The following is a 27,281-nucleotide window of genomic DNA, read 5'->3' on the forward strand; positions in this document are numbered from 1 at the left end:
AGGCATGATGAAGGGAAAGAGCAAAACATAGTGCTTTTAGAATGCCTTCAAACTTAAAGTGACTGTCAGCTTAAAATAATTGGGTATATATACAGGTTGATGTATATACACATACATACATAGCCATACACACACCTCATAACCACAAATCAAAAACACCTACAATGGATACACAAAAAAATAAAGAGAAAGGGATCCAAACATAAAACTAAAGGAATCCATCAAACGATAAGGGAAGAAATGAAGAGAGTAAAGACTGGAACAGAGAAGAACTAAAAACACAACCAGAAAACAAGTAAAAAAAATGGCAATAAGTATATACCTGCCAATAATTATTTTGATTGTGAATGGACTAAATGCTCCAATCAAAAGACATAGGGTAGCTGAATGGATAAAAAAGCATGACCCATCTATATGCTGCCTGTAGGAGACTCACCTCAGATCTAAAGACACACATAAACTGAAAGTGAGGGGATAGAAAAAGATATTCCATGCAGATTGAAAAGTAAAGAATGCTGGGGTGGCAATACTCATGTCAGACAAAATAGACTTTAAAACAAAAACTATAACAAAAGACAAGGAAGTGCATGCCATAGTGTTAATGGGGTCAATCCAAACAAGAGGATATAACATTTGTAAATATTCATGCACCCAACATAGGAGTGTCTAAATATATAAAGAAAGTATCAATGGAAATAAAGGGAGAAATTGACAGTGATACAGTAATAATAGGGGACTTTAATACCCCACTTACATCAGTGGATAGATCATCTAGACACTAAATCGGTAAGGAAACACTGGCCTTAAATCTGGTGTTTGACCGGATGCATTTAATAGATAAATATAGAACATTTTATCCAAAAGCAGCAGAATACATATTCTTTTCAATTGCACATGAAACATTCTCCAGGATAGATCATGTTAGGTCACAAAATGGAACATTCTCCAGGATAGATCACATGTTAGGTCACAAAACAAGTCTTAATAAATTTAAGAAGATTGGAATCATATCAAGCATCTTTTCAGATCACAGTGATATGAAACTAGAAATCAAGTACAAGAAAAAACTGGAAAAAGCAATAATATGGGGAGGCTAAAAATCATGCTACTAAACAAGCAATAGATCAACGAAGGAATGAAAGAGGAAATAAAAAAATACTTTGAGACAAATGAAAATGGAAACACCATTACAAAATCTATGGGATGCAGCAAAAGCAGTTCTAAGAGGAAAATTCATAGTGGTACAGGCCTACTAGAAGAAATAAGAAAAATGTCAAATAAACCATGTAAACGTACATTTAAAGGAACAAGAAGAAGAAGTACAGGCAAAACCCAAAGTTTGTGAAAGGAACGAAATAATGAAGATCAGAGTGGAAATAACTGAAGTTGAGTCTTTAAAAAAAAGGAAAATTCAATGAAACTAATAAGTGTTGTTTCTTTGAAAAGATAAACAAAATCAAATATTTAGCCAGACCCATCGAGAGAGAGCCCAAGTAAATAAAATCAGAAATGGAAGAAGAGAATTTGACATGGGTCTTAGAAATATTTTTTTTTGAATCTGTTTCCTCAGGCAAGGGCAACAAAAGTAAAATTAAACAAATGGGACTACATCAAAGTAGTCCCATTTGTTTAATGGGACTAAATGAAGAATATATTTACATGTGATATATCCCATAAGGGGTTGATATCCAAAATATATAAATAACTCATACAACTCAATATCAAAAAACAACCAGATTAAAAACTGGGCAGAGAACCTGAATAGACATTTTTCCAAAGAAGACATACAAATGGTCAACAGGAACATGGGAAGGCTTTCAACATCACTAATCATCAGCAGAATGCAAATCAAAAGCACAGTGAGATACAACCTCACACCTGTCAGAATGGCTGTTATCAAAAAGCAAGAAACAACAAGTGTTGGTGAAGTTGTGGAGAAAAGGGTACTGTTGTGCACTGTTGGTGGGAATGTTAATTGTTGCAGCTATTATGAAAACCATGGAGGTTCCTCAGAAAATTAAAAGTAGAACTACCATATGCCATATGATGCAGCATTTCCACTTCTGGGTATTTATCTGAAAAATACAAACACACTAATTTGAAAATATATGTGTACTCCCATGTTCATTGCAGCACTGTTTACAGTAGCCAAGATATGGAAGCAACATAAGTGTCCACCAGTAGATGAATGGATAAAGAAGGGGGGTGTGTGTGTGTGTGTAATGGAATACTACTCAGCCATAAGAAAGAATGAAATCTTGCCTTTATGGCAACGTGGATCAACCTGCAGGGTATTATGGTAAGTGAAATGTCAGACCAAGAAAAACAAAGACTGTATGATTTAACTTATATGTGGAATGTAAAAAACAAAACAAACAAACTAAACTAAATAGGAGCAGACTCGTTGATATCTAGAGCAAACTGGTGGTTGGCAGAAGGGGGTGCATCTTGGGGGGATGGATGAAATAGGTAAAGGGAGTTAAGTGGTACAAACTTCCAGCTATAAAATTAATAAGTCACAGGCATTTAATGTGCACATAGGGAATGTAGTCAGTAATATTGAAAAATATGGTGATGGATGATAACTGGTCTTATTGTGGTTATCATTGCATACTGTATAAAAACATCTAATCACTATGTAGTGCACCTGAAGCTAATATATTGTATGTTAATTGTAACGCAATTGAAAAACAAAATGTATATAATTTATTGTATGGATATAATCTTTTGTGATAGAATCTTGGTATATTATATAGGACCATAATATTAGCATTAACATACCATATTTATTCATTCAACAAATGTTTATTGTGTTCTTACTATGTGCCTGGGACAGCTCAAGAAGCTTGGGTTATATCAATGTGCAAAATACACTTACAGAGTTTACCATTCTACTAGTACTACTATTTACACATATAATATTTTAATGATATTCTACCTTTATTTCTAAAACTACAGTGTAGGCTTTTAAAATTTTATTTATTTATTTTTGTTTGTGTTGGGTCTTCATTGCTGCGCACAGGCTTTCTCTAGTTGCAGTGGGCAGGGCTCTAGTTGCGGTGGTTTCTCTTGTTGCGGAGCACAGGCTCTAGGCATGCGGGCTTCAGTAGTTGTGGCACATGGGCTCAGTAGTTGTGGCCTGTGGGCTCTAGAGTGCAGGCTCAGTAGTTATAGCGCACGGGCTTAGTTGCTTTGCAACATGTGGGATCTTCCCAGACCAGGGCTTGAACCCATGTCCCCTGAATTGGCAGGTGGATTCTTAACCACTGCACCACCAGGGAAGCCCTACAGTGTAGTTTAAGGAATCTCCATACTGTTCTCCATGGTTGCTGTATGAATTTACATTCCCACCAATAGTGTAGGAGAGTTCCTTTTTCTCCACACCCTCTCCAGCATTTATTATTTGTAGACTTTTTTATGATGGCCATTCTGACTGGTGTGAGGTGATGGAGGTTCCTTAAAAAACTAAAAAATAGAGATACCATATGATCCTGCAATCCCAGTCCTGGGCATATGTCCAGAGAAAAACATAATTTGAAAAGATACATGCACCCCAGTGTTCATTGCAGCACTATTTACAATAACCAAGACATGAAAGGAACCTAAATGTCCATCAACAAATGAATGGATAAAGAAGATGTGGGGGGTGTGTGTGTGTATGTGTGCGTGCATGTGTGTGTGTGTGTATACATAAACACACACATATGTATACAGTGGAATATTACTCAGCCATAGAAAAGAATGAAATAATGCCATTTGCAGCAACATGGATGGACTTAGAGATTATCATACTAAGTGAAGTAAGTCAGAAAGAGAAAGACAAATACCATACGATATCATTTATATGTGGAAGATCAAAAAAGAAAAATGATGCAAATGAGCTTATGTACAAAACAGAAATAGACCCACAGACAGAAAACAAACTTATGGTTACCAAAGGGGAAAGGGGAGGAGGGATAAATTAGTTTGGGATTAACATATACACACTACTATATATAAAATAGATGATCAACAAGGACCTACTGTATGACACTGGGAGCTATACTCAATATTTTGTAATAACTATAAGGGAAAAGAATCAGAAAAAAGTTTAAGGAATCTCCATACTGTTCTCCATGGTTGCTGTATGAATTTACATTCCCACCAATAGTGTAGGAGAGTTCCTTTTTCTCCACACCCTCTCCAGCATTTATTATTTGTAGACTTTTTTATGATGGCCATTCTGACTGGTGTGAGGTGATGGAGGTTCCTTAAAAAACTAAAAAATAGAGATACCATATGATCCTGCAATCCCAGTCCTGGGCATATGTCCAGAGAAAAACATAATTTGAAAAGATACATGCACCCCAGTGTTCATTGCAGCACTATTTACAATAACCAAGACATGAAAGGAACCTAAATGTCCATCAACAAATGAATGGATAAAGAAGATGTGGGGGGTGTGTGTGTGTATGTGTGCGTGCATGTGTGTGTGTGTGTATACATAAACACACACATATGTATACAGTGGAATATTACTCAGCCATAGAAAAGAATGAAATAATGCCATTTGCAGCAACATGGATGGACTTAGAGATTATCATACTAAGTGAAGTAAGTCAGAAAGAGAAAGACAAATACCATACGATATCATTTATATGTGGAAGATCAAAAAAGAAAAATGATGCAAATGAGCTTATGTACAAAACAGAAATAGACCCACAGACAGAAAACAAACTTATGGTTACCAAAGGGGAAAGGGGAGGAGGGATAAATTAGTTTGGGATTAACATATACACACTACTATATATAAAATAGATGATCAACAAGGACCTACTGTATGACACTGGGAGCTATACTCAATATTTTGTAATAACTATAAGGGAAAAGAATCAGAAAAAGAGTATATATATATGTAACTGAATCACTTTACTGTACATCTGAAACTAATACAACATAGTAAATTAACTGCACTTCAATTTAAGAAAAGGTAAGAAGAGTTAAGGGGTGAGGTGGTAGCCTGAAAAGGGGGTGGAGTCAGGAAAGAGTTTCAGTTTTAGGAGGTGGTAAGAAGTATCTTTGATTCTTTGGTTCTGCTGGTCTTTTACTTTGGGATACATTTTGAAGACATTGATGATGGTGATTGATTGATTGATAGATGAATTTATAGCCTAATTCTTTCAGTCATTCTATTGATTCAAAAATACCTGGTGCATATCAATATGCTGACACCAGAAATCAAAGGAAAAGCAAAGGGGCCTGGTCTTCAGAGGTGCTTGGTCTGGTGGGGAATGTTCTTCACTAGACTGGCAAATATGTTGCATTTCCAATAGCACCAGTGAGTTTAGTAAGCATAGAAACATCTGTGCTACCTAAATGGGATGGGAAGAGTATTTTTTAAGTTGCATTTAACAATAATCTGCATTTCCAATGACTCCTCCCAATATTCTTGTGTAGTAGAATTCTGGTATAAAATAAAGTTCGTTATTATAAGAAAAAAAACTACAGTGTATCTTGCTGCAAATACGTTGTTTAAATATATATTTAAATTGCTTGAAGAAATTAGGGGTAAAAATGTTGCTTTCTATTTGTTTGTATTTCCTTTGTGCCTTGTAAGCATTTTTTGATATCCAGAGTGGATATTTAGAAGTGGCTTTGATTTATTAATTCACTGTTACTTGTCATGTATGCGTACACAATACAAAGTTATAACAGGAGGAATGATTAATCCATGTCGATGATGAAGTAAGAATATTCAGCATGAAATATCTATTTGTAGGTTTTAATTATTTATTCAGGATATTTATGAACTGGAGTAGCCCATATTTTTCTGGGTCACTTTTTTTTTTTTTTTTTTTTCGGTACACGGGCCTCTCACTGTTGTGGCCTCTCCCGTTGAGCAGCACAGGCTCCGGACGCGCAGGCTCAGCAGCCATGGCTCACAGGCCTAGCCTCTCCGCGGCATGTGGGATCTTCCCGGACCGGGGCACAAACCTGTGTCCCCTGCATCGGCAGCGGACTGTCAACCACTGCGCCACCAGGGAAGCCCTCTGGGTCACTTTTTATTTTTTTAGAGATTACTCTGTTGTGATTATATCCAACAGGATTACAGTTAGAATGAATGTATTGTATTTGCACAGAAATTGTCACCTGTGCTAAGCTTTTACACTTCTTATTTAGCTGCCACATTTGTACTATCTGCCAGCTTTTTTTATAATTGCTTACACTTTTACCGTATATAAATTACCTTAATTAAATTGGGTAACCATTGCTGAAGTTGTGTTCAGTCTGTGGAACTGCAAAATTCCCAAAGGCACTGATTATTTGCCAGTTGACTAATTGTAGAAAGGAATTTTAGTTAGCATATGCTTGATAAGCTACGTGTCAGGATTCCTCAAAGCTACCCCCTGGTTTGGTGATTCATAGGACTCAGCATATAGTCATATTCAGGACTATGGTTTATTACAACAGAAGAGTACAAAGCAAAATCAGGAAAGGGAAAAGGCACATATTGGTCAAAGTCCAGAGGAAACCAGGCATAACCTTCCAAGAGTCCTATCGCAGTGGAGTCACACAGGATGTACTAATTTCTGCAGCAGCAAGTTATGGCTACATATGTGAAGTGTTGTCTACCAGAGGAGCTCATTAGAGACTAAGTACCCAAGGTTTTTACTGGGGACTGGTGACATAGGCACTTTCTGCCTGGCTCTTACCAAATTCCAGACTCCCAGAACGAAAACAGGTGTTTTCTTTCTAGGTGCCTAGATGAGGTGCAGCAATCCCTTCTTCTCAGGGAAAGTTTAAAATCAGTACAGGGAACGGTTTACCATTCAAGTTCCCAGACAACAGCCAAGGGTCACCCTCTTAAGAAGGCTCTTCTAAGATGAAATTTTTGTTGACTCTTGAAGGATAGTAAAATATGCCTGGAAGTTGGTCAAGAAAAGAGGGGGAGAACGTAATATAAGACATTCAAGGAAAGGCATGGAATCGTGAAAATGTGCGGTACATTTAGGCAATAGTTTATTGTGGTTTAAATACAAATGCATAATGAGCTCTGTAAAAGTAATGGAAATCACCAGGACCCAGACTAAAAAGAAGGAACTGATAAACAGTAAGTTCAAGAAAGTATGCTATGGAAGCTCTAGGGATAGGCTAGTCTTGAGAGTAGCAGCTTTGGTTTTCACCTACTCAGGGGTAAGATTCAAGGCCTTGAGCGCTCTATAAGGTGGAGAGTTCTTAGAACTCAGATTTAAGCTGAATCTGTTTAACATAGGTACATACTCCATAGAAGAATAGGATAGAAAAAAAATTTCCCATCAATCCAGGGAGATGATAAAGAGATGACAAGGAAGCTTATCTGTGTCACCCTGGGCTGTGGGTTTCAAAAATAGTTTTCTTGGCTTCATAATCATGGGCTTTCCCTCACATGGTTTATGGTTTGAATTTACATTATTTACATAGTCTAAAAATCTCAAGCTGAAATACTAACCTCAACAGTAATTCTGGGTTGGTGATCCCCTGGAGCATCTGACAGAAGCAGATGCAGAATCACTGTGGAGTTGTATGATGTCAACCCAGGCTACCGAGGATTCTCTCATATTACAGCTACACTGAAAGTGAAATGACAAGAAAAAGTTATAGAGTACCTAAAGAAGCAATCAACATTAGGAAAGGTTAGCAACAAAATAAGTTATCAGTCAACCTGACAAAGTTAGCACAAAAAACAAACAACATGATCAGATTGTCAAGAACCACAGATATTAGAACTATTTGATAAGAATATAAAGTAGGTATGTTTAATATGTTATGAGTCATGAGCATAATTTTATAACAGAAAATTTTAAACTTAGATGAAGTAGACAACATTCTAGAAAAATACAACACTGAGTCTTCATTGCAGTTATTTCACAGTAGCCAAAAATGAGAAATAATCTAAATGTCTATGAACAGGAGAACTAATAAATTATGGTATATTCATGCAGTGGAATACTATATGGCAGTTAGAATTATTGAATAAGTCTCACTTTGAGTGGAAAATGAAAAACTCCATTCAGTGAAAAAGTAGGTTGTAAAATTATGCAAACAGTATGGTACCATTTACATACAGTTTAAAAACATGATACATAATTACAGTTTACTAATACAAATGTAGTGAAAATATAAAAACAACATAAATAGTAAATATAAAGTTTAGGGTTTTATTACTTTTCCAAAAGAAGGGGGGAAAGAAGAGAACAGTATTGGTTAGGGTCACATATTAGGCCTCAGTTGCATCAGAAGTAGATTTAACGTGTTTTAAAATTCGATGAAGATGGGATACGGGAACACTGCTGTTCTTTATATTCTATATACTTTTCTGAATATGTAAAATATTTTATAACAAAATATATAAAAATTTAAAGTACTTTGCATTAAATGGCAATTGAGAGAAGATACAGAAACAGGTTAAACCTGTACATTCCTTATTTTAAACTGAACTGTTTATATCTTTCATAGATTATTTTGTTATTCTCTTCTTACACCTTTTTTTTAACATCTTTATTGGAATATAATTGCTTTACAATGGTGTGTTAGTTTCTGCTTTATAACAAAGTGAATCAGTTATACAGATACATATGTCCCCATATCTCTTCCCTCTTGCATCTCCCTCCCTCCCACCCTCCCTATCCCACCCCTCTAGGTGGTCACAAAACACTGAGTTGATCTCCCTGTGCTATGTGGCTGCTTCCCACTAGCTATCTGTTTTACGTTTGGTAGTGTATATATGTCCATGGCACTCTCTCACTTTGTCCCAGTTTACCCTTCCCCCTCCCCATACCCTCAAGTCCATTCTCTAGTAGGTCTGCGTCTTTATTCCCATCTTGCCCCTAGGTTCTTCATGACCATTTTTTTAATATTCCATATATATGTGTTAGCATACAGTATTTGTTTTTCTTTTTCTGACTTACTTCACTCTGTATGACAGACTCTAGGTCCATCCACCTCACTACAAATAACTCAGTTTTGTTCCTTTTTATGGCTGAGTAATATTCCATTGTATATATGTGCCACATCTTCTTTATCCATTCATCTGTTGATGGACACTTAGGTTGCTTCCATGTCCTGGCTATTTTGAATTATGGTTTTCTCAGGGTATATGCCCAGTAGTGGGATTAATGGGTCATATGGTAGTTCTATTTTTAGTTTTTTAAGGCGCGTCCAAACTGTTCTCCATAGTGGCTGTATCAATTTACATTCCCACCAACAGTGCAAGAGGGTTCCCTTTTCTCCACACCCTCTCCAGCATTTATTTTTTGTAGATTTTTTGATGATGGCCATTCCAACCAGTGTGAGATGATACCTCATTGTAGTTTTGATTTGCATTTCTCTAATGATTAATGATGTTGAATATTCTTTCATGTGTCTGTTGGCAATCTGTTTACACCTTTTATAATCAAAGTTTGTGGGGAAAGTAAGAGCGAAATGATTTAACATGATATGGTGATGCCGGGATCAATCCTTGTTTGAGTTTTCCAGAATTCTAGTAGCACAGTGAAATGTTGCCTGCCCCTAAGATCTTTTCTCCCTTGATCTCTACGTGAGTCAGACTCCCTTCCCTTCTTCTTTTCCTCTCTTCCTCTCTCTTTGGGTCTCTAGGTCTTTCTCTCCTGGTCCCTATCTCTTGGGGTATACTTTGGGGGTTATACTGTCTCAGGACCTGAGGGGCTTCATCTCTTTGGGTCTCTGTCTTTCTGAGCCCTCCTGCCCCCACGTTCTGTTTCTCATACTTGCACTTTCTCAGGGTCTGTCTCTTGCTTACTGTCTCACTTGGTGCCCCTCCCCCATGTCTTTCTTCCTCTGTGTACATATGTGTATGTTTATATGTGCCTTTGTGTGTCTTTCTGATTCTCTGTCTCTTTACCTCCCTCTTCCAGGGTCCCCTCTACCTTACCTCCTGTGTCTTTCAGAGTATAGAGCTCTTTCTTTCCTAGGGTTGTCTTTTTTCTCTCTCTCCTTCTGTGTGTGTGTGTGTGTGTGTGTGTGTGTGTGTGTTTTGCACCCATCTCCCACATCCTTACCAGTCTCTTTCTTTCTCACTCTCTCCCTGGGTTGGTTGGTCTATATGTCTTTCTCTTAATCTCTGTCTTAATCCCTCTCTGGAGTCTTTCAGCTTCTTCCCTTATTTGCCTACTTATTTATGTTTCATTTATTTTGTTTAGGTAAAGCTACTTCCTCTTCTAATCCAAGCAGCCCAGCTCCAGACTGGTACAAAGATTTTGTTACAGATGCTGATGCTGAGGTTTTAGAGCATTCTGGAAAAATGGTACTTCTGTTTGAAATTCTTCGAATGGCAGAGGAAATTGGGGATAAAGTGTAAGTTCTTTTCCTATTTTTATTATATGAACATTTTGATAACATTTTTATTGTTTAAACTATTTAAAGCAATCTGTTTTGTTTTCTTCTTTTCTAAAGATGTAATTTCATGGTTAGTGTCGTGACAGCTATCTTCCTTCTAAGTCACTGTTTCTGAGTGCATATTCTGGTTATTTCTTCAGTGCTGTTTTCCCCTTCTGGCTATAGTATCTTGAACTTATTTCCTTGAGCCAAGTCTCTAGCTGATGTTTGTATTTCATCACTTTCAGAATCATTTTTCAATCCATGCGATGTGGCTTCTACCCTATTACTTTACTGAGTTTTCCCCCCTAAAGTCACTTAATGACCTTCTAATTTCCAAATCTAGTGGACACCTCTCAGACTTTATTTCACCTCTTTGACTACTCTATTATTTCTCCTTTGTTTTTTGTTCCTGTTTATTTTACTTCTAGCATTTGTGCCCCCTTTCCCTTCCCTGGATTCCAACCCCCAATCTTATCCTTCATTTTATTATTTAAAAAACATACTTTCAGAGTTTTGAACCAGACCTACTGTTTAGGCTTTTATAAGATCCCAAGTTCTGGTTATAAAATATTTTAAAAATATAATGCTTTTAATATAACCATTTTTTTGTTAAAAAATTTAAGCACGTTAACATAAGGCTAAAATAAAACAATCTTCTATCTTAAAAAATGTCAAATTTGGTTTCTTTAACTTTCCTGGAAAGAGGTAGCTCTGTTATATTTTCATACCACCTTTTAATATACCTCTACTCTACACTTAACACATTCTGATGTACTTGTGTCTTTTCGCTGGATAGTGAGTTGTTTGAAGACACAAACTGTTTTATTCCTTTTTAATTAACTCCTTCACCTGGCATCTAATAAGTACTCACTATAACTTATTTTTGTTACATATTGCCACTTATACAGAAACAAGTGGTTCAGATAAGGGGTGATGTTGGCTTGGAATGGAGTAGTAGTAGTGGAGATGAAGGGTATGTTTTGGAGTAGAAACAACAGCACTTGGTAGATTGAATGCAAGGCAGTAAGGAGAGAGTAGTCAAAGATGACCCTCAGGCTTTCCCCCTAAGTGGCTGGTAGATTATGGTGTTATTTACTAAAATGGAGAAGATTAAGGGAGAAGTAAGTTTATTAGAGGTAGTAAGGAGTCCTGCTCTGGCTTTGTTAAGTTTCCAAGGCCTATTAGATGTCCGTGAGAGATGTCAAGTAGAAAGTGGATATTTGAGCTCAGAGTTCCTGAAAGACCAAGAGAGATTAATGCTCTAGACATGCTTATGCTTTTTTATCTATTAACTTCTGTAATTTAAAGTTAATTTTTATTGGATACCATACAAGAATTTTATGAGTATAGGGGAAATTTTAGTAGTCTTTTAATTTCCTAACCAGTTCAAGAATCTCTTCTACCATGTTCATCATGGATGTTCTCCTGATCTCTCCTGGGTAGAATATTTTGCATCTCAGAAGGCTCCCTATAGTTGAATACTTCAAAGTGTTAGAAAATGGATCCTTACCTTTAGTTTATACTCTTCCTATAGCTATTTCTCCCCTGGTCTAAAATAGAATATATCTACTGCTTTTTAAAAATACTATTATAATGATCATTTTTAGTTATTAACCCAACTGATAGGTGTTATCAACGTTAAGACTATAAAACTGCATTTCTGGAATTGTGATTACCACTATTCTTTATTTGTCCAACATTTCATTATGGAAATTTTCAAACATAACAAAAAGTAGAAAGAATTTTTAGAGTGAATACCTATATACCTGTCACCTAGAATCTATACTATATTCTGTATTTTATCATACTTCATTTATTACATATCTATCCATCATCCATCTTATTTTCCTGATGCCTTTCAAAGTAGGTTGCAGACATCACTACTACTATTTCAATTGTCTCTTCAGATAATGGTGGGTTTATCTCTCGTCACTTTTAGCTTTTTCTTCTCAGTTGTTTTATCTGTTCTTTATATGGCATAATTTTAGTCCTGACATGGTCTTGAATATACTTCATTTTTTTAGCACTTATCTCAAAATATGGTCACAAACACTTCAGCTGAATTTTTATTAACACAGAATTATAGTGACGCTGGTTCTTGTTTATTCTGGACCCTATCTTTCCATTCCTGCAGTCTGATGGAGCAGTTTTACAACATCCAAATAACACTATTGGTTCATATTGACTTGTGGTCAACTAAGACTTTTTTTTTTAAGAAGAACTTTTGTCAAATCAGATTCTTCTATTCCCTATTTGTGCAGCTGAAGCTTAGGTGGAAATTCATTTTTTTAGCATATGAATATCCAATTTTGCCAAGACCATTGTTAAAAATACTAATTTTTTCCATTGAATTGCTTTTGCCTATTTGTCAAAAACCAATGAACTATAGTGTAGCTTTATATCGGGACTATATTCTGTTCCACTGATTTGTGTTGGTCTCCTCAGTACTACACTATTTTGATTACACTAGCTTTGTGTTGAAATCATGTAGAGTTAGGCCTCCAACTTTTTTCCTTTCAAAATTGTTTTGGCTACTCTATGTACTTGGCATACCCATATAAACTTTAGAATCAGCTTCTTAATTTCTACAAATTTCTAATTTTTAATTCTTTTGGATATTTACTGAGGTTTAGATTAGAATCATGTTGTTTGTGAATCTTCTAATCCATGAATACTAACTTGTCTTTTTAGCCTTGTTTTCAGCCAGTCTCTCATATCTCTGGACCTGATTGAAGATTTTCTTGAATTGGCTAGTAGGGAGAAGACAGAAGATAAAGATAAACCTCTTATTTATAAGGGTGAGTTAACATTTGTATATCATAATTTTAAAAACATTCATTTAAACATATTGTATACACATTTTAACAATAGAAGAAAACAATATTACCCAGACCCACAACCCTAATATACCTATTTTTTCTGTCCTTTCTTTTTGTCCTTATCCATATAAATGTGGTGTTTGTTGCTGCAGTTGTAGCAAAATTTTTTTTGTTTTTTTAAACAGCATTATTGAGTTATGATTCACATATCATGCAGTTTACCCATTTAAAGTGTACAATTCAATGGTTTTTAGTACATTTTCAGAGTTGTGTAACTATCACCATAGTCAATTTTCGAACATATTAATCAACACCAAAGAAACCCTGTACCCTTTAGCTGTCACTCTGCTAACCCCCTTTCTACCTCTTTACCCCTAAGCAATCACTAATCTACTTTGTTTGTATGATTGACCTATTCTGGATCTTTCATATAAACAGAGTCATATAATATGTGGTCTTTTGTGACTGGCTTCATTCGCATAGCATGTTTTTAAGGTTCATCCAAGTTGTAGCAAGTGTCAGTGCTGTATTCCTTTTTGTGGCCTAATAATATTCCATTTCATGGATAATACCCACATTTTGATTATTCATTAATTCATAGATATTTGAGTTGTTTTCTCCTTTTGGCTATTGTGAATAGTGCTGCTATGAACATTCATATACAAGTTTTCATTTCTTTAAACATCTGTTTTTAATTCTTTTGAATATTTAGTTAGGAATGGAATTATTGGGCCATTTGGCAATTCTAAGTTTAATGGATTGAGGATCCACCAAACTCTTTTCTACACTGGCTGCACTATTTTACATTCTCAAGAAGTAGTGTTCAAGGGTTCTGATTTCCCCCACATCTTCACCAACACTTGTTTTTGTTGCTGCTGTTGTTGAATTATAGCCATCCTAGTGAGTGTGAAATGGTATCTCATTTTGATTTTGATTTGTATTTCTCTAATGACTAATAATGTTGACCATTTTTTCATGGCCATTTGTATATCTTTGGAAAAATGTTTATTCAGGTCCTTTGCCCATTTGTCTTTTTGTTATTGAGTTGAAAGACTTAAAAAAATTATTTTTAATTAAAAAAATTTTTTCTGCATACCAGGCCCTTATCAGATACATGCCTTATAAATATTTTCTCATTCTTTTCGTTGTCTTTTCATTCTCTTGGTAGTATTCTTTGATGCGGAAAAGATTTTCAGTTTGATGAAGACCAATTTTATTTTTTTTCTTTTGTTACTTATGCCTTTAGTGTTATATCTAAGAAACCATTGCCAAATCCAAGTCTATGACTATTTACCCCTATGTTTCCTTCAAAGAATTATATAGTTTTAGCTCTTACAGTTAGTTCTTTCATGCATTTTGAGTTAATTTTTACATTTGGTATGAGGTAAAGGTCCAACTTCAGTCTACCAGTTGAGAAGACTGTTCTTTCCCCATTCACTGTTCATGGTACCCTTGCTAAAAATTAGTTGACCAAAGAGACAGGTTTATTTCTTGACTGAGTTTTATTCCATTGATCTGTATGTCATTCCTCATGCTAGTAGCAGTCTTGATTACCTTTACTTTGAACATAAGTTTTGAAAGTGTGCATCCTCCTACTTTGTTCCTCTTCAAGATTTTTTTGGCTATTCTGGGTCCCTTGCAATTCCATATGAATTCTAGAATTAGCTTGTAAATTTTACAGAGAAGTCAGCTTGGATTCTGATAGTGATTGCATTGAATCTGTAGTTCATTTTAGGAAGTATTGCCTTCTTAACAATGTTAAGTCTTCTGATCTATGAACATGGGATGTTTTACCATTTATTTAGGTCTTTAATTTCTTTCACTGATGTTTTATAGTTTTCAGTGTATGCATTTTGCATTTCTTATGTTAAATTTATTTTATTCTTTTTGATAGTATTGTAAATGGAATTGTGCTCTTTTAGTTTTAGATTCTTCATTGCAAATGTATAAATTAAGTCTTTCATAATAACTCATTTATTAGTTCAAATAGTGTTTTGTGGATTTTTAAAGGATTTTCCTTATACAAGATCATGTCATCTGCAGATAGAGATAATTTACTTTTTCCTTTACAATGTGGATTACTTTTATTTCTTTTTCTTGACCATTTCCGTCCTTAGAACCTTTAGTATGGTGTTGAATTAAAGTGACAAAACCAGGGCTTCCCTGGTGGCGCAGTGGTTGAGAGTCTGCCTGCCGATGCAGGGGACACGGGTTCGTGCCCCGGTCCGGGAAGATCCCACATGCCGCAAAGCGGCTGGGCCCGTGAGCCATGGCCATTGAGCCTGCGCGTCCGGAGCCTGTGCTCCGCAATGGGAGAGGCCACAACAGTGAGAGGCCCGCGTACCGCAAAAAAAATAAAAATAAAAATAAAGTGACAAAACCAGAGATCCTTTTCTTTTTCCTAATCTTAGAGGGAAAGCATCTGATCTTTCACCATTCTGTATGGTGTTATTTGTATTTTTTTCATAAATATCATTTATCATGTTGTGGAAGTTCCTTGTATCAGTATTTCCAGTTTTTTGAGTGTGTTTTTCTTATCATGAATGTGTATTGAACATTGTCAAATGGTTTCTTTGTGTCTACTGAGATGATCATGTGGGGGTTTTATTTTTATTAATTCGTTAGTTTTAGATTTTTTTCAGGAATAATTTATTCTTATATACTTTAAGATGTATCCTAAGACTTTTAAACTTTTTTTTTTTTTTTTTTGCGGTACGCGGGCTCTCAGCGCTGTGGCCCCTTCCATTGCAGTGTACAGGCTCCAGACGTGCAGGCTCAGCGGCCATGGCTCACGGGCCCAGCTGCTCTGCGGCACGTGGGATCCTCCCAGACTGGGGCACAAACCCGCGTCCCCTGCATCAGCAGGCAGACTCTCAACCACTGCGCCACCAGGGAAGCCCTAAACTTTTAATATTATTTAAAAGGAAAACAATTGAAACACATCCTGTTTGTAGGAATATCATTAATAAAACTAGATCATTTATTCCAGAAATCCTTAATATTTGAATCTTGTAGGATATTACAGTCCTTAGGACATAAACAAAATTTGACTTGATGAGACATACTTACTTTTGCTGTTTTGTTTGTTTGTTTTAGTCCAAATTCTCAAAGGAGTAGATTTTTTTTATTGAAGTATAGTTGATTTATAATATTATATTAGTTTCAGGTGTATAGCATAGTGATTCAGTATTTTTGCAGATTATACTTCATTAAAAGTTTTATAAAATAATGGCTGTAATTCCCTGTGCTATACAATACCCCTGTCGCTTATTTATTTTATACATAGTAGTTGGTATCTTTTAATCCCTTATGCCTCCTTTACGCCTCCTCTCTTGCTTCTCCCCACTGGTAACCACTAGTTTGTTTTCTATATCTCTGAGTCTGTTTCTGTTTTGCAATATACCTTTGTATGTGTTATTTTTTATATTTTACATATAAGTGATATTATACAGTATCTGTCTTTCTCTCTCTGAATTATTTCACTAAGCATAATATTCCCTAGGTCCATCCATGTTGCTGAAAATGGCAGAATTTCATTCTTTTACTTATGGCTGAGTAATATTCCTGTGTGTGTGTGTGTGTGTGTGTGTGTGTGTGTGTATGTGCGCGCGCGCACGCGCCACATCTTCTTTATCCATTTGTCCATTGATGGACACTTGGGCTGCTTCCATATCTTGACTACTGCTGTGTACATGTATGTGTCTACCTGTATGTGTTTGAATTAGTGTTTTCAGGTTTTCTGATATATACCCAGGAGTGGAATCGCTGGATGATATGGTGGTTCTATTTTTAGTTTTTTGAGGAACCTCCATACTGTTTTCCATAGTGGTTGCACCAGTTTACATTCCCACCAACAGTATACAAAGGGTTTCCTTTTCTTCACATCCTCGCCAACATTTGTTATTTGTAGATTTTTTGATGATAGCCATTCTGGCAGGTGAGAGGTGATATCTCATTGTGAGTTTGATATGCATTTCTCTAATAATTAGCTATGTTGAACATCTTTTCATGTCCCTGTCAGCCATCTCTTTGTCCTCTTTGGAAAAATGTCTGTTCAGGTCTTCCACCCATTTTTTGATACTGTTGTTTGTTTGTTGATATTTAGTTGTATGAACTGTGTGTATATTTTGGATATTAACCCCTTGTTGGTCATATTGTTTGCTAATATTTTCTCCCATTCTGTGGGTTTTCTTTTCGTTTTGTCAATGGTTTCCTTTGCTGTGCAAAAGCTTTTAAGTTTAACTAAGTCCAATTTGTTTATTTTTGCTTTTATTTATTTTGCCTTAGGAAATAGATCCAAGAAAATATTTTTACACTTTATGTCAAAGAGTGTTCTCCCTGTGTTCTCTTCTAGGAGTTGTATGGTTTCAGGTCTTACATTTAGGTCTTTAATCCATTTAAAGTTGATTTTTTTATACAGTGTGAGGAAATGTTCTAATCTCATTGTACATGTAGCTGTCCAGTTTTCCCAGCCCCACTTACCAAAGAGACTGACTTTTCTCCATATATATTCTTGCTTCCCTTGTTGTAGATTAATTTACCATAGGTATGTGGATTTATTTCTGGGCTCTCTATTCTGTTCCATTGATCTATGCATCTGTTTTTCTGCCAGTACCACACTGTTTTGATTACTGTGTAGCTTTGTAGTATAGTCTGAAGTCTGAAAGGGTGATACCTCCAGTTTTGTTCTTTTTTTTCTCAGGATTGCTTTGGCAATTTGGGGTCCTGTGGTTCCATATGAATTTTAGGGATTATCTATTCTAGTTCTGTGAAAAATGTCCTGAGTATTTTGATGGGGATTGCATTAAGTCTGTAGATTGCTTTGGGTAGTATGGCCATTGGATCAGAAGAACTAACATTACTAAAATGACCATACTACCAAGAAGCATCTTTTAAACTAACGTACTGAATTTAACTAAAAAGTTTGCAGAAAGACATAAATCTCAGTGTTGTCAACTTGTTTTATATTAAGACTCTAGGGTGTGATGATATGAATTTTGCTTGGAGTGGAAGTAGTAGTATTATGTTTGCAGTTACAGAATTAGAAAGAAAAAAAATTAGAGTGGAAATTATGTATGATAAAATATAAAAGTGTCATAAGTACTTTATCCATTGGTGTTTTAGTATGAATGTCAGGCTTGGGTAAAATTTTACCGCACTGTGCAAATGTTGACATGTCTGATCAGTGTTTAACTTATAAAATCACAGTTCTTTACTTGTACATACATGCTCACAAATATGTAATTGTCATGAAATAGGAACATATGCTGATATTTGTGGCTAAATCATAGAATATTTTTGGCACATAAATAGGCATTCTGTAAATATTTGTTCAGTAAATGAATAAACGTGTTCTATGTCTCTGGTTTTTATCTGTTTAGTATCAACTTGTTGATAACTAGGTGGGAAACCTGGTCATTTATAGATTTAATTAAAAAGAAGCTTCATGAGCATAATACAGCTTAATCATACTTTTGAAAGTTTTATAGGATTCTAATCAAGGAAATATTTTCAGACATTTACATGTAGATGAAATACTTTTGAAAAGTACCTTTGCTATTCAATATCTGTTGGAAGGAAATCTGTAGTGAATTTATTTGTAATACAATGAATTATCCCTTGATTTTAAAAATTTGTCTTGCTATGCAAATTGACTATATATGACCAGCTTTTTTTTTTTTTAATTTTTAAAAAATTTTTGGCTGTGTTGGGTCTTTGTTGCTGTGCGCAGGCTTTCTCTAGTTGCAGTGAGTGGGGGCTACTCTTTATTGCGGTGCACGGGCTTCTCATTGTGGTGGCTTCTCTTGTTGCAGAGCATGGGCTCTAGGCACCGGGCTTCAGGAGTTGTGGCTCATGGGCTCTGGAGCGCAGGCTCAATAGTTGTGGTGCACAGGCTTAGTTTCTCTGCGGCATGTGGGATCTTCCTGGACCAGGGCTCAAACCCGTGTCCCCTGCATTGGCAGGTGGATTCTTAACCACTGTGCCACCAGGGAAGGCCTATGACCAGCTTTTAAATGGCAAGCAAGAAAGAAAACCTTTTAGTACTAGGATAACAATATATGTCTCTTTTTTCTTTTCTTTTTGAATTTTCAGGTGAAGGGAAGTGGCTCCGAAACATAGACTATTACCGTTTAGATGGTTCTACAACTGCTCAATCAAGGAAAAAATGGGCTGAAGAATTTAATGATGAAACTAATGTGAGGTAGGAAGCATTTCTGAATGGATAGTTTTTTAAAAATCATATTAAATCTACATATAGTAAAATTTACTCTTTTTAGTGTCTACTACTATAATTTTTGACAAATGCAAGATGTAGTCAAGATATAAAATGGTTTCATCACCCCTTAGGAAATTCACTTATGGAATCATACAATTTGTAGCCTTTTCAGTCTCACTTTTTTCACATGGCAAAATGCATTTGAGATTCATCCACATTGTTGCATATGTCAATAGCTTGCTCCTTTTTATTGTTGAGTAGTATTCCCTTGTATGGTTGTGTCCATTGTATGGATGTATGGTTTGTTTTCATTATATGGACATATTCGTTGTGTGAATGAGTAGTTTGTTTAACCATTTCCATTTGAGAGACATTGGAATCGTTTCCAGGTTTTGAAATGAAAATTGAAGGTGCTTTAAACATTCATGTATAAGTTTTGTGTGACCATAGATATTTATCCAAGTGAAATGAAAATCCAGGAGTGCAATTGCCGGGTTATATGGTAAATTTATGTTTAGCTTTGTAGGAAATTGCCAAACTGTTTTCCAAAGTGGTTGTACAATTTTGCATTCCCACCAGCAATGTTATGAGGGTTTCAGTTGTTCTGTGTCCTTGGTATTATCATATTTAAAAATAAAAAAATTTACCCATTCTAATAAGTATGTAATGGAATCTCATGTGATTTTAATTTGCATTTCCCTAATGTTAGTTGATGTCAAGCATCATTTTATGTGCTTATTGGCCATTTTTATATCATCTTTGGTGATACATCTGTTAGAGTGTCTTAAGGTTAACGAGGTATTCTTGATCTCTTTACTTATTGTAATAATTTGAATAATATACTTTAAACAACTGCAGGTAGAGGTTGTGTTATATAGGTGATGTTGATGTTGCTTTTAACTATCAGCAATTACATACTTGAACTGCATTTGGAAGAGAAAAATTTATGTGTATACATACATATAAACATTTGCACACACACATACACGTTGAAAGCATTGCCTTTAAGAAAGTGATGAAGAGATGGGGTGAGTTTAATGCAAAGATGGCTAAGATATGACTTACTAAATGTTCTAAAGTATGAAAGGTATTATATTTTGTGTGTAAAATGTGTTTTAATTCTAACAGAGTCCTGAACTACACCTAGGGTTAAAACTAGGGAAATTCCAGTTAGACCATAGGAGGAGTATATTCTTATTAGGTATTTAAAATCTGTAGAGTCTGGGAGAGCTTACAAAGGGATTGTTCGAGTACAGTAAAGTTACTTTAAAAATGATTACATAACTTTTTAAAGAATAAGTACATTTTTATATTTTGTTTGCCATGTTTTAAACAATTATTATTTGTGCATGAGTGTGAAGAAGTAATTTTATTGAGTTATCCTAGTCTAATTTGTCAAATTTAATCCAAACGTTTGGCTTGCTCAGTTTCCCAAATTTGTAAATATCGTAATAGCATATGATTTGTCCCATAATAGTCATATTTGATAACTAATAGGGAACAACATTGAAATGTGGATGTTGAGCTGTCAGCTTGGCTTTTTCACTAACAAATTAAGCCTCCTAAACATATGCCAGAAAGTGTCTCTGATTCAGATTCATCATGTATATATATATATACACACACATACACATATCACTCACACACACACACACACACACACACACACACACACACACACTCCATGGATTTGAGGGGTTACTCTTGAGTAGCTAAATCTGTAAACTTGTCTGCATTAAATTCACAAATGTGAGAGATTATGTCTGTTTTTCTACCTATCTTCTGTTTTCTCATGACTCAGTAATGAGAATTATTTATATTTATTTATATGTTTATTTTATTTAGAGTCAAAGGAACTTACAGAGACAGTATAGAGAGGTACTGTGACCCTTTCACCTAATTTCTCCTAATGGTTACATCTTACCTATGATATCAAAACCAAGAAATTGGCACTGTTTCAATGTGTGTGTATATCTATGTTTTTTTTAATCACATATGTAGAGATTCCTGTAAGCATGACTGCAGTCAAGGTACAGAAATATTCTATCACCACAGAGATTCCTCTCTTTCTGACCTTTTATAGTCATACCCATCCTGACCACCAACGTTGCCACAATCCCTAACTCCTGGCAATAACTCATTTGTTCTCCATCTTTATAATTGTCATATCAAGACTGTTATATAAATTATATCATAGTATATGTGACCATTTGAGATTGGCCTTTTTCACTCAGCATAATGCCCTTTAGTTTCATTCAAGTTGTTGTGTATATCAATAGTTCATTCCTTTTTACTACATAGTCGTATTCAATGGATTGGATGTACCAGCTTGTATAATACAAACTGAATGTCTACTGCAGGGCATTTTGTTCATTTCCAGGTTTGGCTATTACAAATAAAGCTGCTATGAACATTGTGTACAGGTTTTGTGTGGACCTAAGTTTTCATTTCTCTAGGATAAATGCCCAGGAGTGCGATTTCTAGTTTACACGGTAAGTGATTATTTCATTTTTTAAGAAACTACCAAACTGTTTTACAGAGTGGCTGCACCGTTTTACCTTCCCTTCAGTAAAGTGTGAGAGATCAAGTTTCTCTGCATCCTCACCAACGTTTGATTTTATCACTGTTTTTTATCTTGGCTGTTTTCATAGGTGTGTAGTGGTATCTTGTGGTCTTAATTTGCATTTCCCTGGTGGCTGGTTATTTTGAACATTTTTTTCATGTGTTTATTTATCATCTGTATATGCTCTTTGGTGAAATGTTTCTTCACATCTTTTGCCCATTTTCTAACTGGATTGTTTGCTTTTTTATTGTTGAATGTTGAAAATCCTTTGTATAATTTAGGTATGAGTAATTTTTCATATGTGGTTTGCAAATATTTTCTCCCAGTCTATGGGTTGTCTTTTCATTTCCTTCACAAGGTCTTTCACAGAGCAAAACTTTTTAATTTTGGTGAAATCTAGTTTGTCAGTTTTTGTTTTAGTCATGCTTTTGTTGTCAAGTCTAAGAATTGTTCCCTAAGCCCTAGGTCCTGAAGATTTTCTCCTATGTTATTTTCTAAAAGGTTTATGGCTTTACCTTTTATATTTAAGTGTAAGGTACATTTTAAATTAATTTTTGTATAAGATGTGAGATTTCGGTTGAGTTCACTTTTCTTTTTCTTTCTTTTTTTTTTGCCTGTGGATGTCCAATTGCTCCAGCACCATTTGTTGAAAAAGCCATCCTTTCTCTACCAAATTGCTTTTGCATTTTTGTGAAAAATCATTTGGCTATACTTCTGTGGGACTATTTTTTGGTTCTAGTCCATTGGTCCATATATCTGTCCTTCTGCCATTACCACATAGTCTTGATTATTGTAGCTATGTAATAGGCCTTAGTATCAAGTCAATATCTCCCACTTTATTCTACTTTTTCCAAGTTGTTTTAGCTAGTCTAATATCTTTGCCTTTATATATAAACTTTATATATAAATCCTCTTGTCTAATCTATAAAAATCTTGCAAGAATTATTAGAAATTGCATTACACCTGTCATCAGTTTGGGGAGAATTGATATCTTTACTATATTGAGTCTCCCATGAACATAGTATCTCTGTTTATGTAGATCTTTGATGTTTTTAATCACTGTTTTATAATTTTCAGCATGTAAGTCCTATATATGTTTTGTTAGATTTACACTTAAATATTTCATTTTTGGGGAATTGTAAGTGATATTGTATTTTTAATTTTACTTTTCACATGTTCGTTGGTAGTATGTAGAAATGCAGTTGATTTTTGTGTTGATGTTTTACCTGTGATCTTGCTGAACTCATTTATTTGTTCTAGGAGTTTGTTTTATAGATTCCTTGAGATTTTCTCCTAGACCATTATGTCATCTGCAAGTAAGGATAGTTTTATTTCTTCCTTTCCGATCTGAATGTAGTTTGTTTCCTTTTCTTGCCTTGTTGCACTGGCTAGAACTTCAGTAACATGTTGAATAGCAGTGATGAGAGTGGATATCCTTGCCTTCTTGATCTTAAGAGAAGAGCATTCAGTGTTGATAACTGTGATATAGCTGTAGATTTTTTGTAGATACTCTTTATTAAGTTGAAGTTCCCTGCTATTCATCTCTATTCGTAGTTTGCTAAGAGTTTTTACTATGAATGGATGTATAATTTTGTCACATGCTTTTTCTTTCTCATTTAATTTGATAAATATTTTTTTTTCCTTTAGCCTGTTAACATGGTATATTACATAGCTTGATTTTCAAGCTGAACATCCTTGCATCCCTGGAATAAAACCCATTTGGTCATGATGTATAATTCTTTTTACATAGTGCTGGCTTCTATTTGCTGATATTTTGTTGGGGAATATTTATGAGATATTGGTCTGTATCCAGTTGTTTTTATACTGTCTTTGTCTAATTTTGGTATCAGGATGGTATTGGCCTCATAAAATGTGTTGAGAAGTGTTCCCCCTTCTGTTTTCTGAAAGAGATGTGTAGAATTTGTGTTAATTAATCTTAAATTTTTGGTAGAATTTGCCAGTGAAACTTTCAGACCTTGGAAATTTCTTTTTTTGTGAGTTTTTAAATCATTAATTCAATTTCCTTAATTGTTATAGGACTATTCAAATTATCTATTTCATATTGAATGAGTTGTGATAGTTTGTGTTTTTTGAGGAATTGGTTCATTTCAAATTTATGTATAGAACTGCTCATAGCATTCCCTTATTATCCTTTTGATGGCTTTAGGATCTATAGTGATAGCTTCTGTTTCATTCATGGTATTGGTAATTGTGTATTCTCTTGTTTTTGTCAGTCTTGCTAGAGGTTTGTCAATTTTATTGATCTTTTCAAAGAACCAGCTTTTTATTTAATTGATTTTCTCTATTTTTTCTTTCTGTTTTCAGTTTCAACTTGTTTTGACTTAGTTTGCTCGTTTTCTACTTCCTTGAGGTGGAACCTCAAATTACTCATTTAAGACTTTTCCTCTTTTCTAATATAAGCATTTAGTGCTGTAAATTTCCCTTTCAGCACTGCTTTAGCTGGCATACAAATTTTGATGTGTTTTATTTTCATTTCCATTCAGTTCAGTGTATTTTTTCTTTTGAGACTTCTATTTTGAGTCATAGCTAGAAGTATACTGTTAACTTCCAAGCATTTGGAGATTTCTATTATTTTTCTGTTATTGATTTCTAGTTTGATTCAGTTCTGTTCAGAGAATATACTCTATGATTTCAGTTTTTAACTTTGTTATTTTTTGTTTAATGGATCAAGATATAGAACATCTTGGTATATCATACATGGGCCCTTGAAAACAATGCATTTTTTGCAGTTGTTGACCAGAGTTTCCTATAAATGTTGATCAGATCCTGTTATTTAATGGGGTGGTTGTATTCTTCTTTATGTCCAGTTGGTTATTGATTTTTGAGAGAGGAGGTTTGAAACCTCCAACTATAATTGTGGATTTGTCTGTTTCTCAAGGTTTTTACTTCTCATATTTTCAGCTCTGTTGTTTACTGTATACACATTTATGTCCCTCACTATTACTTATAATTTTCTTTGGTCTGAAACATACTTTATTTCATGCTAATATAGCCACTCCTTTATTTTGATTGATGTTTACTTGTTATATCTTTTTTCATCCTTTTACTTTCAACCTACCTATTTTGTGAGTTTCTTGTAGACAGCGTATGGTTGCGTTATTTTTTTTTTTACCCATTCTGTTAATCTCTTTCTTTTAAATGGTGCATATAGACCATTTACAATTTTTTTTACTGAGGTATAATTGGCATATAACATTATATTAGTTTCAGGTGTACAACCATGTACATTTAATACAGAGCCTGAGGCTGCCATTTTAGTTTTTGTTCAGTTTGTTCTATTTCATTCTGTTTTCTTTTGCTTCTGATTTCTTTTCCTACCCTTCCTGTGGGTTACTTTTACAATTTCTGGAATTCCATTTTGATTCCTCTATAATGTTTTTTAGTGTATCTTTGTATAACTTTTATAGTGGTTGTTCTAAGTATTATACGTACATAACTGATCATAGTCTACTGGTGTCATCATTTTACCATTTTGATTGAAGTGTAGAAACCTTTGCTCCTTTTTTTCCCTTTATAATTATCTTAAATGTTTTCTTTACATAAATAGATTAGGAACCATAATAATTTTTTCTTCAACCATCAAATATAATTTAGAAAACTTAAGAGAAGGAAAATCTATTTTATTCACTCATAATTTTTGTTCTTTTCATTTTTGTTTCCTCCTTCCTAATGTTTCATATTTCTTTTATAATTTCCTTTTTAAAAAAAAAAAAAGAAGAGAACTTCCTTTAGCCATTCTTTTAGGGCAGATCTACTGGCAACAAATTTTCTGATTACCCTCATTTGACAATTTGTTGATTTTCCCATCATTTTTGAAGAATATCTTAACTGGGTATAGAATTCTGAGTTGGCAGTTCTCTTCTTTTAGCACTTGAAAAATGTGCCACTTCCTCCTAGCCTCCATGATTTCTTAAAACTGGCTATTTTTACAAGTTTGGCTTTTTTAGATTCTACATGTAAGTGATACCATAAAATCCTTGTCTTTGTCTCACTTATCTCACTTAGCATAATGTACTCATGGTTTATCTGTTGTCACATATGGCAAGATATCCTTCTTGGCTGAATAATATTCCATGGAATATATATCCCACATCTTTTTCATTCATTCATCCACTGATGGGCACTTAGGTTGTTTTGGTATCTTGGCTGTTGTGAATAATGCTGCAGTAAACATGACTGTGCAGGTATTTCTTTGACATCGTGTATTAATTTCTTTTGCATATATACCCAGAAGTGGAATTGCTGGATAATGTGGTAGTTCTATTTTTAATTTTTTGAGGAACCTCCATGTTGTTTTCCATAGTGGCTGAACTAATTAGTGATACAGAGAATATTTTATTATAATCATCAAAGTTGCTAAGAGGCTAGAACTTAATTATTCCAACCACTAAAAAGAAATAATTATGTAACCTCGGAATCTAATTGTCACTACAATGGCAATCATATTACAATATATAAATGTATGAAATTAACATGTTGTATACCTTAATTTTATACAAAGTTATTATGTCAGATATATTTTAATTTTTAAAAAACCTGCTGTTTTTCAAATTGGCTTTTTCTCCTGTCATTAAGGTCTTGTTTCTCTCTCACTTCTTTCAAGAGTTTTTCTTTATCTTAGATTTTAGAAGTTTGACTGTGGTGTGTCCTGGCATGGATTTCTTTGGTTTTACGTTGTGTTTCATTCAGCTTCTTAAATTTCTACGTTTGTGTTTCTTGCTAAATTTTGGTAATTTTCAGCTGTTATTTCTTTGAATACCTTTATAGCCTGTTCTTTTTTTCTCTTCTCCTTTTAGGACTCTGATGACAAGACTGTTAGATCTTTATTATAGTCCTATAGGTCCCAGAGTCTCTGTTATTTCTTTCTTTTCTTTTTTTTTTTTTGATTTTTGTTATTCAGATTGGGTCATTTCTGTTCTTCTGTTTTCAAAGTTCATTGAATCTTCTCTACATTCTACTGTTGAGCCTGTCTATTGAGTTTTTTGTTACTGTACTTTTCAGTTCTAAAATTTCCATTTTGTTCTTCTGTATGGGTTGTGTTATAACTCCTGATTCTCCAATAGACCTCCTTTGATACCAACCCAGTAGTGGGGGAGAGGATTTTTCTTATAACCACTGGGTGGGGGTGGATATCCTGGATCCCTGTGTGGTCTTATCTGACACTGCTGGGCTGGTGGGAGGACTTGGTTAACTCAAACTTATCTGACAGCACTGTCTGGCAGTATGCCTTGTTACAACTACATGAGGGTAGAAGTTTGGGCTTCCCACTCAGCCTTTAGTGACAGGAGTGGAGGTACACTGCATT

At 34.7% G+C, this 27,281-nt stretch overlaps 1 protein-coding gene and 1 pseudogene across 9 annotated transcripts in view; one reads left to right on the top strand and one right to left on the bottom strand.

Annotated features, from left to right (window-relative positions):
* The window catches only part of LOC112400408 (60S ribosomal protein L10-like), a 6,584-nt pseudogene extending 1,281 nt beyond the window's left edge, over positions 1–5,303 (bottom strand).
* ATRX (ATRX chromatin remodeler) overlaps positions 1–27,281 on the top strand; it is a 236,711-nt gene that overhangs the window by 158,470 nt on the left and 50,960 nt on the right. For all 9 annotated transcript variants that reach the window (XM_024746107.1, XM_024746111.1, XM_024746113.1 and 6 more), the window contains 3 exons: positions 10,179–10,332; positions 13,048–13,154; positions 19,269–19,377. In XM_024746107.1, coding sequence (XP_024601875.1) covers positions 10,179–10,332; positions 13,048–13,154; positions 19,269–19,377 — 370 coding nt within the window. The remainder of the gene's footprint in view (positions 1–10,178; positions 10,333–13,047; positions 13,155–19,268; positions 19,378–27,281) is intronic.

Source organism: Neophocaena asiaeorientalis, unplaced genomic scaffold (assembly GCF_003031525.2).
Source record: "Neophocaena asiaeorientalis asiaeorientalis breed wild unplaced genomic scaffold, Neophocaena_asiaeorientalis_V1.1 scaffold51, whole genome shotgun sequence".
NCBI classification, from domain to species: Eukaryota; Metazoa; Chordata; class Mammalia; order Artiodactyla; family Phocoenidae; genus Neophocaena; species Neophocaena asiaeorientalis.